Below are 16,345 nucleotides of genomic sequence, written 5' to 3' on the forward strand. Positions count from 1 at the left end.
GCCTCTGGCCATTAATGTTCCATGTCCCATTCTCTTACCAGTCACCTGAATATCTCCCTGCCCACTCAGGAACCTCTTGGTATCCCAAAGCTAGCCTAACTGATTGCATCTTGTTTTAACTCTCCTCAGCCTTGTGAACACCCAGCTGCCTTGGACGAAGGTGAAGTGCTTTCGAAGGGAATGCTCCTGCGCATGGGTGACGCAGTGATGTAGTAACCTGACAGTGGAGGGGGAGAGATATCTGAATTCTCATCACTTGGCATAGCATGCTTCTGCAGCTTCTTTCTGTGATGACAGGGACTCCAGAGGTGACACACACTGTGCTCGGGAGGGTGGCAAAGGCCCTTGGAGCCCTAGATCTCGTGCCCTGTGGAAAGAGCTGGGCAAAGACATCACAGATGCCCACAGCGGTCCAGTTCTGTGCTGCACCAGTGCTGTACTGCCTGGTGACTTCACCAGCCACATCTGAATTGCAAAGTAGGCTGGGCTGAGTCTCTCTTTGCTGAGAAAGCATTTAGGGAGAGCACAAGACCCACAAAGGGACCACAGTCCATCCTGGGTATCATCTGGAAGAGAGATGGAGACAGGGTCAGAATGTACAACAGCATCAATTCAATTCAAATGGCTGCTCAGACACTTTCACTTTGGTCTCCATCCCATTGCTCCCTGCAGCCCCACCACCATAGAAATAACGCCTTTGGGCACCTTACTCTCTGCAGACACCAACCATTGCCTGTCAGTCTGGCTGGATGGCAGAATTCGTGACAAGGGCCTCTTCCCTCTGTGTCCCAGCTGCTCACACAAATCACATTCCTGAGTGGACTGACGGTGGGGAACGCACTGCACCAGTCTCCAGGCAGGTGGTGAGGAGCTGCGGGGGGGCCCTGCACCCCCTTCATTGTCCATTGTCCCTGCCTGCTGTCCACCTCGATCTCAGACGGGGGTTTAGTGCTGTTCTCCATCCCTGTCCCAGGCCAGCCTTGTGCTGGTCTCACTGCAGAGAGCCACCAAGGGTGGGTTTCCTCTGCCTGCAGGGTACCCAGGTCACGGGACTCCCCTGGGATATGTCCAGATACCAGAGCAATAGGAACAGGATATATGATGAAACTGGGCAGGACACTCTGGCCATGGCATGGAGACTGCGAGAAGAGGGTTGCAGGGCATCAGGGAAGCCTTCTTCCAAATTCAGCACCCTGCCTACCCCAGCTGCACTGGAGCTGCCTTGCACTGAGGGAGCATCTCTGAAACAGCTTCTCCAGTGCTCAGAGCCCCTGGGGAAAATGTCTGTGCAGAGGCAGTCATCTGTCATTGGTCCTGGTAGGCAGTGTCTGATACCTCAGGAAGCACACTGACTTCATTCATCTCTTCTGTAGCAGCTCATGACCAGTTTTTCTCCAAATACTCTCAGGGGACCTTTTCTCCATTTTTTCCCCCAGCCTCTTTGTAAAGAATGCAACCCCCAGATCTGTGGGCAGGTTTCCCACCCAGGATGCCCCAGTGATTCGTACAGAGGCTCAAGCCGTTGCCGGCTGCTGTTCTGATTCCCTCAGGAGCACATCGAAGGACAACACTGCCTCCTTTTTGTTTTGAAATTCATGATCTATGACCCCTGGTCAATATTGGAGACCACCTTTCCAGTCAATGTTTCCACTGCATCCACAGTCCTGTCCTAACTTGTCCTGTATCAACCACATCCCAAATCCCTTCATACCTCTGTATGTAAAATGCATTTCCATAGCCTGTGTTATAGCTGTGTGGTTACTGCTATCAAAAGAAGAATTTAGTTTGTTTGGCAGCTCCACGATGATTGGCACAAACCACATGTTCCTAATGCTTGATTTCCTCTTTTATGAAATTCCTTATTATCTTTTCCACCACTAGGACCGATGCTTTACCCCAAGGCAGATGACATTTCCAGCTGGGTTCAGTGGTGCTCCCCTGAAATCTCGGTTTTACGCTGACTTACTCTGGCCATTGGAAGAATTACACTATTCATAGACAACGGGACACCACACAAACATCAGTCCTGTACTCTTGTCCAACTCCCCTGCATCCAGAAGGGGCCAGACATAAAGAGCAGGATCACGCTACACACATGTTAATTGCTAACAGACGATTGTGTTAAGTTCTTGCTCCAAACCGTGGCCAAGAAGGTTGCCATGATTTGCCAGCAGCCAGAGACAGGAAAAGCAAAGACCTTTGCTCTCTACAGAGTCCTCACAAGGATCAGCTGGTGGATGCAGTTGTACCTGCCATTTACACAGCTTCCACCCTGAGAAAACCCTGCATGCACCCATTGCCTTCAGATGATCAAAGAGCCTGAGGACACAGCAAGAGTGGAAGTCGTGCAGTGGCAATGTCTGTGCTGGTTGAGCCTGGCAGCTGGAGATTGTGATCCGGGCTGTTCCTGATGCCAGGACAACACAGCCTGGTGGGAGGCATGACCTGAGAAGGAAGCAGGCGTTTCTCAGATCTCTGCAACAGTGCCAGGAACAATAGTCTCCAGAGACAAAAAAATGAATGGATACACAGAGGGAATACCCTGACTCCTGAGTATGATCATCTGAGACTCATGGGTGACACAGGAAGGGCTCAGTACCTGCAATTCTTTTTCTCCCTACAGGGAACTCCAGATAATAAAGTGGAAAGACCTTTTGCACTCTGATGTGAGCAAGCCAAATAATGTTTCAAAGCCTGCCTTTTTCCTTTGTCTTCTCTGCTAAGTCCCCTGTTGTGGCCAGGACTTGTCTTTATTATTCTATTGCCATCACACCTACCAAGGTGTGTATGCAGACCAAGGTCTGTATAGCCCACTCCAAAACAGTTGCTTCCCAAACAACCTCCTGCAAATGCATGAGGTAAGCAGAGGACTGGATGAAGTCAAATGTGTGCTATCTAAGGGTATGGATGCAACTCTCTTTAACTTGCACCCTTTGTCCCTTCAAGACAGCACTTGGGCCTCTCGGGGTGGACAGAGCCACACCACGAGTGCCACAAAGCCCTCATTTCCGTGCGTGGAGGAGTAGGAATGACACCATGACACTGAAAAGGGTAAAGCATGCCTAGAATCTGTGCTGAGAGCACAGCAGGATCAGTGTGGAACTCCATGTAAAGCACTGCAAGAGTTAAGGCGAGGTGGGGCCATTTTCCTTCTCTGATGGAGCACGTCATAATCTCCATGGGATTCATTGCTTTGCCAAGCAATTGTCCGGAGCTTCTCTGAGAGGGTCTCATATCTGGAAGGGTGCTGTGTAGCACACAAGCCCCTCATATGCTGAGACCCTGTGGCGTTACACAACGGCCATTTTGCTTCTGCAGCTTCTGAGTGCATGTGGGCAACGTGGGACACAGACAAAATGGTTTCCATGGCAACTTGCACTTCAGAGATGCCAGTGAGAAAATTTGCGTTGGGGGAAAAAAAAATTCTCCTTCAACTCACGTTGCAAGCAAGCACAGAGGTGGGCTGCGGCAATACCCTAGAAATGGCTGATGTAAAAATATCTCTGGTGATTTTTCTTCTGCAGTGCTCAGCCTGCCCTCTTCTTGGCTGTCATACAGTGGGCTGGCTGATGGCATTTGTCCCATGCCGTTACAAAGCAACACCCTGTCACTATCTGCAACCACTTTGTTTTTTTCCAAAAAGGCCAAAGTGGCAGCTCTGGGGAGCCATGTGCCACCTCATCCCTCTGGCCCTGGAACGGGAGAGATGCAGTCCAGGGGTGAAACTCAGTCCCTTTCAGCCATGGAGCTGGACGATCCTCCAGATGTTGGCCACTAGCTGCCGTGTCTCCATTTCCTTGGGGGAGGCTGATCGTAGCCCAGGGGCAGATAGATAAAGAGAACCCCAAGAAATGTCCTCAGCAGACAAATCTTAAGGTCATATCCCAGAGTAATGTGGTGAATTTAATGGAGGAAAATGGCCGGTTGCCCTGTGAGCTAATGTCTGGAAGAGTGGTGGCTCTGTCTGGACGGACAGAGCGAAACCAAGGAACCAGGTTGAGTGTCTGCCTAACATCCCTGCCCAAGAGGTGTGCTGGTCAAGGGAGGGTTCTCCAGCACTGGAGCGAACACAGACCCTGACGGTTTTCATGTCACAGGCAACTCTCACCAGTCAGGGGAGGGGAAGCGTGTTGTTCAGAGATGCTGCATAACTGGGAATATTTGTTCCAGAGAACAAATCCTGAAGACCCCGATTTACCTCCAGCCTGGTGTGATTGTGCCTGGGGAAGAGGCTGGTTTACCCAATATCTGGTGTGATTATGCAAAGCACGTTATCCAAAGCAATGGCAGTGCCCAGACCCCGACAGGGCAGAGCAGGTGAAAAGGACGGAGTGGGACCCTCAGGAGAAGCACTCCACCGCCGCCGGAGGCTCAGCCCCCGACGAGCTCTTCACCCCCGGCACCACCGGACACTTCCTAGCGGTGCGGGACCGAGACCCCAGCCCCGCACCTCCCTCCCCGGGTGTCCCCACGGCAGGCAGCAGGAGCCCGGAGGCGGCCCGCGCCCGTACAACCGACCCCGCAGCAGCTCCCGGCGTGTCGGGCGGGGCTCTGCCGCAGCGCCCGGGGCCGGCGGGGGTCCCGCCGGGGGCCGGGGGCGGGCCGGGGGGAGGGCGCTGCGGCAGCGCGGGGCCGGCGGAGCGGGAGGAGCCGGCGGCGGGCGGAGCGGCGCGGAGCGGCGCGGGCGGTTCAGCACCAGGGAGAGCGCCCCGCGCCGAGCCGCGCCGGGCCGGGCCGGGCCCCGCATGGGGCCGCGCTGAGCGGGACGGGCGGCCCCTGCGCGGGGGGGCGCGGGCGGGGGGGGCCCGGCGGGCTCCGGGCCGCCCGTGGATGAGCACCATGCGGCTGCTGCTGCTCGCCCTGCTCTTCTCCTCCTCCTTCGCCCGCGCCGGCTGCGACCCCAAGATCGTCAACATCGGCGCGGTGCTGAGCACCAAGAAGCACGAGCAGATCTTCCGCGAGGCGGTGAACCAGGCCAACAAGCGCCACGGCACCTGGAAGCTCCAGCTCAACGCCACCTCGGTCACGCACAAGCCCAACGCCATCCAGATGGCCCTCTCCGTCTGCGAGGACCTCATCTCCAGCCAGGTACCCCGGGCCGGCGACTCCCCCCGCCGCCGCCGCCGCCGCCGCCGCCGCCGCCGGGCACCCCCCGCCCCGTCCCCGGAGGGCTCCGAGCCGCTGCCGCCCCCGCCGCCGCAGCGACCCCGGCCCCGCGGCGCCCCCCGGCCGCCCCCCGGAGCTCGGGGCGGGCAGAGCCGCGGAGAGCGGGGTCCTGCCCCGGGGCCCCGGGGCGCCGCTGCCCGCATTGCAGCCTTTATGTAAGCGCGGCCGGGCTGCATGCATGCTCCACCGCACGGGCACCCGCACGCACCCCAGGGCACACACGGGCTCACACACGCACCCCGGGGCACACACGGGCTCACACACGCACCCCGGGGCACCACGGGCTCACACACGCACCCCGGGGCGCACACGGGCTCACACACGCACCCCGGGGCGCACACGGCTCACACACGCAGAGCGGGTGTGCAGGCATGCCCACCCAACACCACGCGTGCAGACAGCAACATGCATGCACACGTGCACCAGGCACAGGCATGCATCGCCATGGGCACACACAGACACACACAGAGCTACATGTGCACATGATGTGTGCAAACACGGGCATCTACACACTATGGGTGGACGAGGGCATGGGGAGTGCCATGCACACACACTGTGCGCACACATGTCACTGTGGGAATGGCAATGGGCTGCGCTGCATGCACACACACACACGCCGCGTGCACGCATGCATTACTGTGCAAACACAGGCGCACACAGAGAACATTGCATGTCTACACTTGTACCACTGTGCAAACACATTGGTGCACACACACTATGCCACATGCGTACATGCATCCCTGTGCACACGAGCACACATTGCACCAAGTACACACACCCTCCACACACACTGTATGCACTAAAAGCGCGCGCGTGCACGCACACAATGCTTCATGTATGCATACACCCCCCTGCACACACCCCCAGGTCATACATTTGAATGACTGTGCACCACAGCTGCACACCCCTCATCGCACACAGCACCACGGACCCCCCCAGCACCACACATTGCATGAAGCAGGCACACAAGCGCACCCACTGCCACACGCACACACGGGAGACACAGGCACACACCAACAGAGACTGCAGACACATAGACACAGCACGCACACACCCTCACAGACACCGGAGCCGTGGGCACGCACACACATGCCTGCACACACAAGCACAGCGCGCTCCTCCCCCCCGTCTGCATGGGTCACTCTCAGCACACACAAGGGAGCAGTCCGAATCTGCAGCGGAGGTGGGTGCAGCCTGGGTGCCCTCTGGCCCTGCCCCTCTGCCTTCCCTGCATGTGCTCTGGGTGCTGAGCCCAGCTAACCAGCACCGTTCCCCGCACTCTGGGCCATCGGGTGGGCATGCCTGGCAGGTACAAGCCACCTCAAACACACCCATGTACATGCAAAAGGTGTACATGGACGCATGCGTAGGTGCAAACATGCACACAAATTGTATGAACGCCCGCACCACAGAGACTCACACACACCAACATGCACACATATGCACACCCAGGCACACACAAAGCCAGGGAGAGGGGGAGGGAGCTGGAGAGGCCAGAGGTGCACAGCGGAGCAGAGCTGACACGTTTGCAGCTCAGCTTCCCAGTGTGGAGATGAAGGATGGCTGGAGACATCCCTGGGGATGCTGGCAGAGCTGGGCAGGAAGCACAATGCAGGCTGTAAAAGATACCCGCTGCCCACCCAGGAGCAGGGGGAAGGCTTGGTCGGGTCCCTCACTGAGCCGAGGCTCCATTTAAGCAACCCTGGCTGATGGATGACTGTGTCCATGGCACCTTAGAGGTGTCCCGAGCCTTGTCCCGATGGCAAACCCCACGGAGCCCCAGACTGGTGCAGGGTTGCAGGCTCTGGCATGTCCCTGCATGAGCAGTGGGACACAGGGGACAGCTAAGCCAGGGTGCAGAGGGTGCTGCGGGTGCTGGGCGTCAGGGTGCTGGGGGTGGCCACGCTGTTCCAAGATGCAGAGGTTCTCCCAGCATGGGGCACAGCCACCCTCGGTTCTCGCTCGCTGGCGCTGTGCCCGAGCAGGGGGCTGCGAGGCAGAGGAGGGGCTGGGAGCCCACGCATGCAAAATGGCTCCTGTTGGTCAGTTGCTGTGTGGTGCAGCGCAACCCTCACCCCCACACAGCCCCCAGCCTCTCCCCCCAGTGCCTGGTCCTGCCCCGAGACCCATGCCCACCCCTCATGTCAGCACGGCACTGGGCACCTCTGTGCAGGGCACTCCCCTCCTCCTGCCTCCCAGGGGACCTCCCCACACCCTTCCCTGGTAATTCCTCCCTTGTCCCACAGTACAATCTCCAAACCCTGCCCCAGCTAGCTCTGCACCCTCAGCTTGCTCCCACCCAATACCAGGCAGGATCTTCCCTTCTTCCCACCCTGCCCAGTCTCCACGTCCCCTTCCCCAGGCATGCTTCATCCTCCTCTCCCGACCCTCCAGCCTGGGCACAGAGCATGTCCCGGCGCTCAGGCAGATGCTTGGAGGAGGAAGAAGTGTTATTTCCTCCCAGACATCAAAGTCTTTGCACTGATTCACCCTAGTTGGAGATCTGTCACCAGCTGGGGACATTCCTTGTGCTGCAACAGGGCATTAGTGTAACAAAGGATCCCCAAGGAATTACCCAGCTCCTTCCTCCCCGTTTGACACAAAATAAGATCCTGCTGGAGACCAAAATCCCAGCCCTGTAATAACAGCAGGATCTTGCTGCGATCCTCCTTCCCCATTTCGGTATAACCCAGATCCCCTGTACCCTATTGCATCAGTGCGCTGAGGGCAGATCCTGGCTCCTGCCCCCCACCATCCCCCCGGCTTTCTCATTTCTCTGCATGCTCAGGGCCAGATGGCTGATTTGCTCCGTGGCTCTGCGCTCCTTCTCCTGCTCGGAGTCCCAGCTGACCACTTTGTTCGTAATAGTCCTCGGAGGGGAATTACAACCGAGTATTAAATGTGTGGTTAAAGAAATCGCATTACACAGTGTGACTGTAAGGGAGATGTTTCCCTTTAATCTGTAATCCATGAAAGTTATTAGTTTAGTGAGCGGAGTGGCTAGGCACAGCATTTCCATTAAGATATAACCCTGAGCAGACCCATCACCTCCGCGTAGGCTGCAGCCCAGGCACCCCTCCTCCCCGGTGCAGTCCTTGCTTCGCTGCTCCTGAGTATTTGAATGCTGTTATTGTGTTAATGTGGGGCTGTTTTAACATTGCAGAAAAGAAAAGGAAAAAGAAAAAATCACATTCCATGGACGATGTGCTCCTGTGAAATAATGTTTGTGTCGTGTATCCTGTCCTACAGGTCTATGCAATATTAGTTAGTCACCCTCCTGCTCCCAACGATCACCTAACACCAACACCCGTATCATACACAGCTGGCTTCTACAGGATCCCTGTCATTGGTCTGACAACACGCATGTCTATATATTCCGATAAGGTAACTGATGCATGTTTCTAGTCTAGTACCTCATACATGTGGTGTAAACCAAGAGTGCCCGTCAGGAGGGTTAATGATGTCTACACTACCCTGCCTATCTATGTATCTGTCTGTCCATCCATCCTCTCCAGTTAAACCTGCAGCTCCCCCTCTCTCTCCCCCACATTTCCCAGTACATTATTTTTTCACAGCTGCCAGTGTTGACCTACATAGTGCTGGATGATTTCTGCAGCGTTTCTCTGCCAGGCTGCTGGGCTCGCTGCTTTTCAGCCAAGGCAAATGCACAAACTAGCTCCTGCCTTGCTCACTAGTGGCATATATAGATAACCTGGGTGCTGGGCCCTGGGTGCTCGCTGGGTGCGGGGGGGGCCTGCGGAGAGGCAGGAGTATCCTAGTGCAGCCTGTACATCGGGCAGGAGCTCTCTGGGGCTTGAAGGTTGTACGGTTGCATTCGGTTCTCTGGGTTTATGTGATATTGGTAGGCGAGATAACAGAATTGATTAACAAGTTATCCCAAGGCTTTAAATGACATTCAGCACTCAAGAAAGATGTTCAAATTCCAGTGTCTCAAACCACTATCTGCTGTCCCTGTGGAGACTTTTGGGCTGGGTAAGGTCCTGCTGTGTGCGGGGCCTGGGGGCAATGCCCTGGCCTGGGCGATGAGATGCTGCCGTGGCCGGCTCCTTCACTGGCTGCTCAGCTCACAACTCATCTTGCAAAGACACTTTGGGATTAGTAAAAGCAAAAGGAGGAGCTGAGCAGATCCAGGCGGACCACAAGCTACTGCAGCCTTGGTGGAGGTTTTTGTCCAGGTGCACGAGCTTAGTGGGTGAGATCAGGCCTGTTTTGAAGGATGAATTGGCCTTTGCTTGGAAAATGTGAATATTCACAAATGCAAATGTTCAGTGCAAAAATAGTCACTCCGCCTACATTCTAAATAAAGTCAAATTTCAGGAGGGAGGAGCAGAGGCTCCCAGAGATGCAGCCCGCAGGACCGCTCAGCTGGAGCAGCAGCAGGTCTTGGCATCTCCCACGAAGTAAATCCATGGTAGGAGAACTGGCAAGACAAGACCATGACAGTGAGAGCAATGCTGGCTGCTGGGGGCCCGCACGCCCCGGCAGGGTCCTGCCAGTCACCGTTAGAAGAAAAGGGATGGTAACAGAGCTGGCAGAGTGAGGGACAGGGTAGGCAGCAGGTAGGAAATGTGCAGGGGAAATTTGGTATGTGCTACCATGGGGAGGAGACAGATCTGATCAGCAGTGTCACCGAGAGGGACCTTGTCACAGTGCACATGATGGCGGGGAGAGGAGACCCTGCATGCTGTCAGTCCAGTGTTGTCTCAGCAGAGCCATGCTCACTGAAGCAAAGTGGCCGCCTTTTCCACAGCACGACCTTGTGCTGAATTTGTGTGCTCACCCTGAGGGGGTGGGAGCTTCCCCGGCAGGCTCTGCTCCAGCCATTTTTTTTCCTATTTAAACATGTTTTCTGCAAAAGTGGCTCATAAAAACCACCTGGCTCACTTCAGAGCTGGAGGAGTGACCCACTGCGGCAGTGGCAACCCACTGCAGTGGCAGGGAGATGCTCCCCACCGAATATTTGGGGGTGCTGGGCAGGGGCAGGGCTGTGGGGTGCACTCGGCTGGCGGAGGCCACACTGCATGTCTCACCCCTCCGAGCACTCCTGCCTGGCTGGCCTCGTGCTCAGGCTCTTCCCACCAAGGCTTCCAGGGTCTGGAGGACTTTAAGGTCTATGCAGAGAGGGGAGTTGCAGGCAGGAGATGGGGCAAAGGCAGGGACTGGGTGGATAGAGGAGCAAGGACGTTGAATAGTTGACTGGCAGGAGCTGGAGGGGACAGCAAAGCTGGGAGTGGGGTGGAAGACAGCGGAGCAAAGGGTATGGAAGGCATGGGACGGGACGGTGCAAGGCTCTGCACACCCTTGGAGGACAGGCTGGTTGGTGCAACACGGGGACGTTCAGCTGGTTCCCTTTTTGGTTTCCAGTGATCAGCTTGCTTTTTTTTTTTTAATTCAGGAAATTATATCTTTCAGCTTAGTTTCTATGGAAACAAGCTTGTAAGATCACTTTGTGTGTATGCCCCTGATTGGTTTTGAAGGCATCAGCCAATTTTAGCTAAATTTCACAGGGGACTGAAGTCTCACAGTTAATTATGGTCCTCTCAAGGCTAAGCTGCCAGGGATAGAAAAGACGTGGGCCTCAGCACAGACAGGTTTGCCCAGTACCTTTTGATGCTCTTGGAGCATCTCCAGTCAAGCACAGCGGTTCACAAGCTGTAGCCAGTCTTTCAACAAAGATAGACAAGGGAAGCAAGCTTTATTGCTCCCAGTATTCAAAGAACTATTTGTTCTAGAAATGGTATTGCAGCTATCAAGCTGAGCACTCTGGTGCCTTTGTTTGGCCTCCTTGTGCCTACATCTTATGAAATCATTAGCTGTTTCTTCACTGAGATCCTCACCTCCTTCAGCAGAGTCCTGCCTGCCCAGTGACGGGGTCCCTGAAATGCCAGTCACCCCGGAGTGAGGTGAGCAGGGAACTGCAGGAGGAGAGATGAGGGTCTCACGGTAAAGGCAGCAGAGCAGTACCCATCGCCGTGGTGTCCATCAGTATGGAAAGCCTGTCTTGGACTCCTCATGGGCTGAGCACTGCAAAAATCACACTCTGACCTTCTCATGCTAAGCCCCCTGAGCGGACAGACTGGACTATTGCTTTAGTGCTTCTGTTCCTCGTGTGCCATTGGGGGTATTTATATCTCCTTTGCATCTCAGCCAAAAAGATGAGATGACATTGACATCTTGACAATAGAAACGTGAAATGACACCGACAGCGTGAGAGCAAAGCTTGGGGGGAAATGATCTGGTGCCATTCATCACCACCATGTGGGACCACACCTACGTGATGGGGATGAAGGGACATGCCGGGTGCCCGAGGTGCGGAGCACCCCCAGCCATCCCCCCAGAGAGGCAGAGTGGTGGAGCGTCAGGGGTGCATCTTAACTGAGACCTGCTCTGCTGCTGAGAAAGATGGAAAACGGAGTTTATCCAGTCTGCGCTTGGAGAGCCATTTCAATGTCCAACACTTGGTTCTGGTAGCTGAAATGAGGTCTGTCTCTCTTCCTCTCTCTCTCTCCAGCCTGGACCTGGGGATGGCTTTTCCTCTGGTTCCTTGTCTCAGGACAACCACTCCATGCCCTCCCAGGGGTTATTGCTCACTGAGAGGGGGTATTTTGCTCTATTACTGGTCTCACTGGCAAGTGATGCTCAGCAGAAACGGTGTTAGTCAGTGTGGGAAGCTGCACTGAAAGTGGGGAGAAAAATGATTCCCCTCAACCGAGGTCAGGGTCAGGACTCCTTCACTGGCACCTGCAAGAAGAGACTGGAGAAGCTGCTTAACCTAACGTAGAGATGTTTACCCTGGGAACGGGTTTCACAGCCACAGCCGAGCAGCACAGCCGTCAGCAGGGGCAGCCTGCAGTGCGTCGGAGCAGATGAGGGGCTCTGCATGCTGAAGCCTGTGCTGAAGGCAGTGATGGAGCCCACTCATCCCAGCAGAGGAGAGCTCTTCACAAGCTCTCAGGATTCAAGCTGGCAGGAGGACAGAGCAGCCCCACCACTCCACGAGGCTGCTGCTGTGGTGCTGGACCATCCCCCAGAGGTTAACAAGTCCTTTCCTCCATGCACTGCAGGGAACAGCAGATGATGCATTACCTGAGCTCCCCATATGTCTGCCCCCACTAAAATCCCTCCCATTACACATCTAAGCTATTGCAGAGTTCTCTCAGCTCCCACATCTGCAGCTGTCACACGGGGCAGTGGGCAGGCTGCTTTCTGGGGGGGCTCAGCAACACGTGTGCTGGCTGGCAGGCAGGCTCGACAGAGCAGGGGACAGAGCAGCCCATGGAGACACTGGCCAAGGCTTCTTTTTCATACCCAGCTGATGATTTTTGCTAAATCGTCAGGAACTTTTTCTTTCGGGATGTCTGTCAATCTCCTTGAAACTGCGCAGACAGCTCAGTTTTGGAGTGCATTGCTAGAAGGGGAACTGACCACAGGATTTCCATAGGTAACAAAACAAAAGCACACTGTTTCCTAAAGCCCGTAGGAAAATTGCTCTACCAGCCATGGACTGTGAGCTGTGATGAACCCTTAGGCAGACAGAGCTAAAGAAGATAGCAATCCTTTCACTCATGGACCTGTACATGGTCTTTATGTGGACACGCATCACTGCCTGGTGGTCCCACAGCCATGCCTGCACATTCCCTATACATGTGTGCATCCCCTATGTACACAAACTCCATCAATAGACACCCACATGCACCCTCCCCCAGGCATGGCATGGCCACGTGCAGACTTTTTGTGCGCAGCTATTCAAGCACCCAAGCACGTTCCCTGCCATGGGTACATGTGCACACGTGCTTTCTGCATGTACATAGTCACGTTTCTACATACACAGAGTCCTTGCTTTCCCGCGTGCATACACACTCACATGATCTCAAATGCATCTCCTCTTCATCTGAAGTCATATCAACCAAGTCAATACCACTAATAATTTGCAGTTCCTAAGTCCTGACCCAGCACACGCTCCCAGCCTCATAACCACACTCACTCCCAGCGCATTTGGGCTCCAGACCCAGGGGTTTCTGCTGAGCTGGTTCCACCTGGAAGGCTGGATTCCATCCCAACCTGTATTTACATACTTTTTGCAGAGATAGAATTAAGTGAGGAAGCACGGGGCTGAGTATTAGGAAGATATTGCAGAAAGCTGCTCCTTGGCCTGGGGTCATCGTCAGTGATTCCCACACTCACATCCCAGCCCTCCTGGCAGGCGGCAGGCACACTTGGAGGAGAGCAAACAATGTGAATCCTGCAAAACATCTTCCAAGGCAAACTGTTGATTTGTAATTAGGAGAATTTTTTTTCTGTGTGCCTGATCTGAGCGGAGCTGGTTATGACCCATGACAGCTCAGAGTGAGAGCACTTGTAGCACTACATCAGGGACAGTGCTGATGAGCGGTGCAGCTGAGATGAGTGATCATACAGTGCCGGTTGTCTCACAGAGGCTGTGTTAAAAAATCAGGTCTTTATAACACTTATTTGCCTAACAATGGGCTAACTGTGATGCATAAATCATTGCATCCACATGGTTTGCAGTACAGCCCCATGTGTCCATGTGCTGCCCAGCCAGGACAGCTCTGTGCAGGATTTCAGAGGGATTTGCCAGAGACCTGTGGGAGGTCACTGCGTGTGCTGTGACAGGGGTTATCAAATCACACAAAACTTGATTCCCAGCTGCCTCTGCACATCGCAAGTTGGACTTGTTAACCTTTGGGGGGATTCTATTTCCATTTTACTAACAATCTTTGGGCCCCGCAGAGAAGTTCAGGAGTCCCAGGTGCTTCAAAAGCTGAGCACAGAATGTGAGTGCTCATCCTGAAATCTAGACTCAGCATTTGCAATTAGTTATTCTTCATTATCCTTTTTTAAAACTACAGTTCTGTAATCTGAGAGCTGAGACACCATCACAGCAAGTTTTGACACCACCTCAGAAAGCAAATTTGCCTGAACTGTTAAACCAAGTTGCTCTCCAACAACTGTGCAGTAAAATTTGTTCATCTGAATCTAGTGACATGTATTTACAACACTTAACAAAGCCATGATCAGTTTAAACAGCATTTTTGCAAGCTAGTTGGGAAACTAGAAAATAATTTGATGCAATATATTGAAATTTCAAAGATACTTTCACTTCAAAAAAAGGATTGAAATTATTTTAAGTTAGAATTTTGATTTTTTTAGACTGTATTTTTCTGATTTTTTTTCTGTTCTTTTAAAATTTCTTCTCTTCTGATTTTTTTTTTTTCCCATTTCCATTTTAATTTCCCCTGGTTTCCTTAAACCAATTCAAAATCCTCAGGGATTAAAAATTAAAAATGCTCAGACCCATCTTGTGTGCCCCTGGCCTGAGCTGTGGAGCTGGACCTAGAAATACCTGGGCATCTCTGCTGACTCCAAAGAGAGTTTGAGCATCGTGTTGGTGTGGAGACCACAGTTGTCCTTCCATTGTTTGTCCCTGTGGAGCTTCTTCCCGATCCCATTGATTAGTACTGGGCTTGTGGGGTGAGCTGCACTTCTCCCGCTCTTCGTGTAATTGGGAGCGTTTGTATCAGTCATATGAAACTGCCACTCTGAGACGCTTGTTACAGCTCTCCTGGTTCATTTCCTCCTTCAATTAAACATCTACAGTTCTCAGTCTCTTCAGTAATTAGGAAATGCTTCCGGTGCTTTGATATTTTTGCTGCTGCCTCTGTCATTTCTGTTTTGGACCAGGGCAGCCGAACAGACCTGCTGTCCCAGTGCAGAGACCTGGCCATCACAGGGGTTTTGCACTGTTTTCTATGCATTGCATGGTTCAGTTTGACTTTATCACCACGTCGAGTGTGAGGAAAAGGCATTACCTGGTCTGCCTGTTCCTCCTGCATGGGTCCATGGAGGACATGACACCTTTTGTATTTCAGTGTTAATACCTTTGGCCGTTCAGGACATTTCTGACCCATGCTGGGTCCAGTCTCTGGATGAGCAGGTCTGGATAAGTCCTTTTAGGTCCAGAGGGCCATCTAAGCCTTAAAGAAAAAAAAATCATGGTGCTTCTTCTGTTCAGACTTCTGCCTCCCTCCAGCACATAGCTGGTTTGTCAAGTAGCGTCCATGCTGAGCATAAGCACTTTCATTTTCTGATATTTGACTCTAGGGCCTTTTGGAAAAGCTGCATTTTTTGAAACCTCTCTGTCAGCTACAGCTTTTGGTCCAATTGCTCCCCTAAGAGTGCTGTACTTAATTAAGTTGGAATTGCTGTTGCTCAATCATCCAACCATAATGATGTCTTTAACCAAATCAGATAGGTTAGCTGGGGCATGAGTCCAGAGCTGCCTCCTCCTGTGTGCTGCTGCAGAACAGGCTGACCTAGAAACAGCCAAACAGCATACTATAAAACTGCTTTTCTGAACTTCTCTCATGACAAATAACTAATGTATACCTGCATGTACCTGCAACTGCTCGTTGTCACTCTCTGAAGGGAATTAATTTTCTTTTTGATGCCTATTGCTCAGTAATATTTTCAAAAAGTCAAGAGGAAAGGCTATATTTGCACTGAACGTTGCTGACAGTTTGTTGCTGGATAGGCTTTTCTTCCCTGTGCATTTACAGACCACAAAGCAAAAAACCCTCTCTTCCCCTGCGCTGAATTAACAACAGAGAGGTACAAAATCATAGCCAGCCAGCCTTTCTTCTCAGCCAGAAGAAAGGGATGCAGGTCCCAGAGGACAGATCAAGACATGCAACCCAGGGGTCTACCAAACATTTCTGCTCTGCCTCTTTGGCCTTGTGATCCCAGCCCTGTCCCTGCAAACCTGCCTGGTCCCAGAGACGCACCCTGGCCGACAACCCAACCAGTCTATGTTGAGTTCTTGTTCTTCCTTGCAGAGCATCCACCTGTCCTTTTTGCGCACGGTCCCACCATACTCTCACCAGGCCAACGTCTGGTTTGAGATGATGAGAGTCTTCAACTGGAATCACGTCATTCTGATAGTCAGCGACGACCACGAAGGTCGTGCTGCACAAAAGAAGCTGGAGACCCTCTTGGAGGAGAGAGAATCCAAGGTCAGTTCCTGAACATTGTCTTGTAGCTTTGTTTAAGCAGCAACAACAAAACTAGAAGTCTCGGGCTGTTGTATGTATGTAGATTTCTGTATGTAAAACACCTTTTCTTTCCATTGTAACATGGCTAA

General features: G+C 53.3%; 1 protein-coding gene across 12 annotated transcripts in view; it reads left to right on the forward strand.

Moving 5' to 3' along the window:
• Positions 1–4,624: 4,624 nt before the first annotated feature.
• The window catches only part of GRIN1 (glutamate ionotropic receptor NMDA type subunit 1), a 40,334-nt gene continuing 28,613 nt past the window's right edge, over positions 4,625–16,345 (forward strand). For 6 of the 12 annotated variants that reach the window (XM_075772080.1, XM_075772076.1, XM_075772077.1 and 3 more), the window contains exons 1-3: positions 4,627–5,088; positions 8,416–8,550; positions 16,041–16,217. In XM_075772080.1, the coding sequence (XP_075628195.1) occupies positions 4,831–5,088; positions 8,416–8,550; positions 16,041–16,217 (570 nt within the window). In that variant the 5' untranslated portion in view covers positions 4,627–4,830. Of the gene's footprint in view, positions 5,089–8,415; positions 8,551–16,040; positions 16,218–16,345 lie in introns of all 12 variants that reach the window. The other 6 variants (XM_075772071.1, XM_075772072.1, XM_075772069.1 and 3 more) reach the window with 3 other exon arrangements.

This window comes from Balearica regulorum, chromosome 20 (assembly GCF_011004875.1).
Source record: "Balearica regulorum gibbericeps isolate bBalReg1 chromosome 20, bBalReg1.pri, whole genome shotgun sequence".
Lineage (NCBI taxonomy): Eukaryota > Metazoa > Chordata > Aves > Gruiformes > Gruidae > Balearica > Balearica regulorum.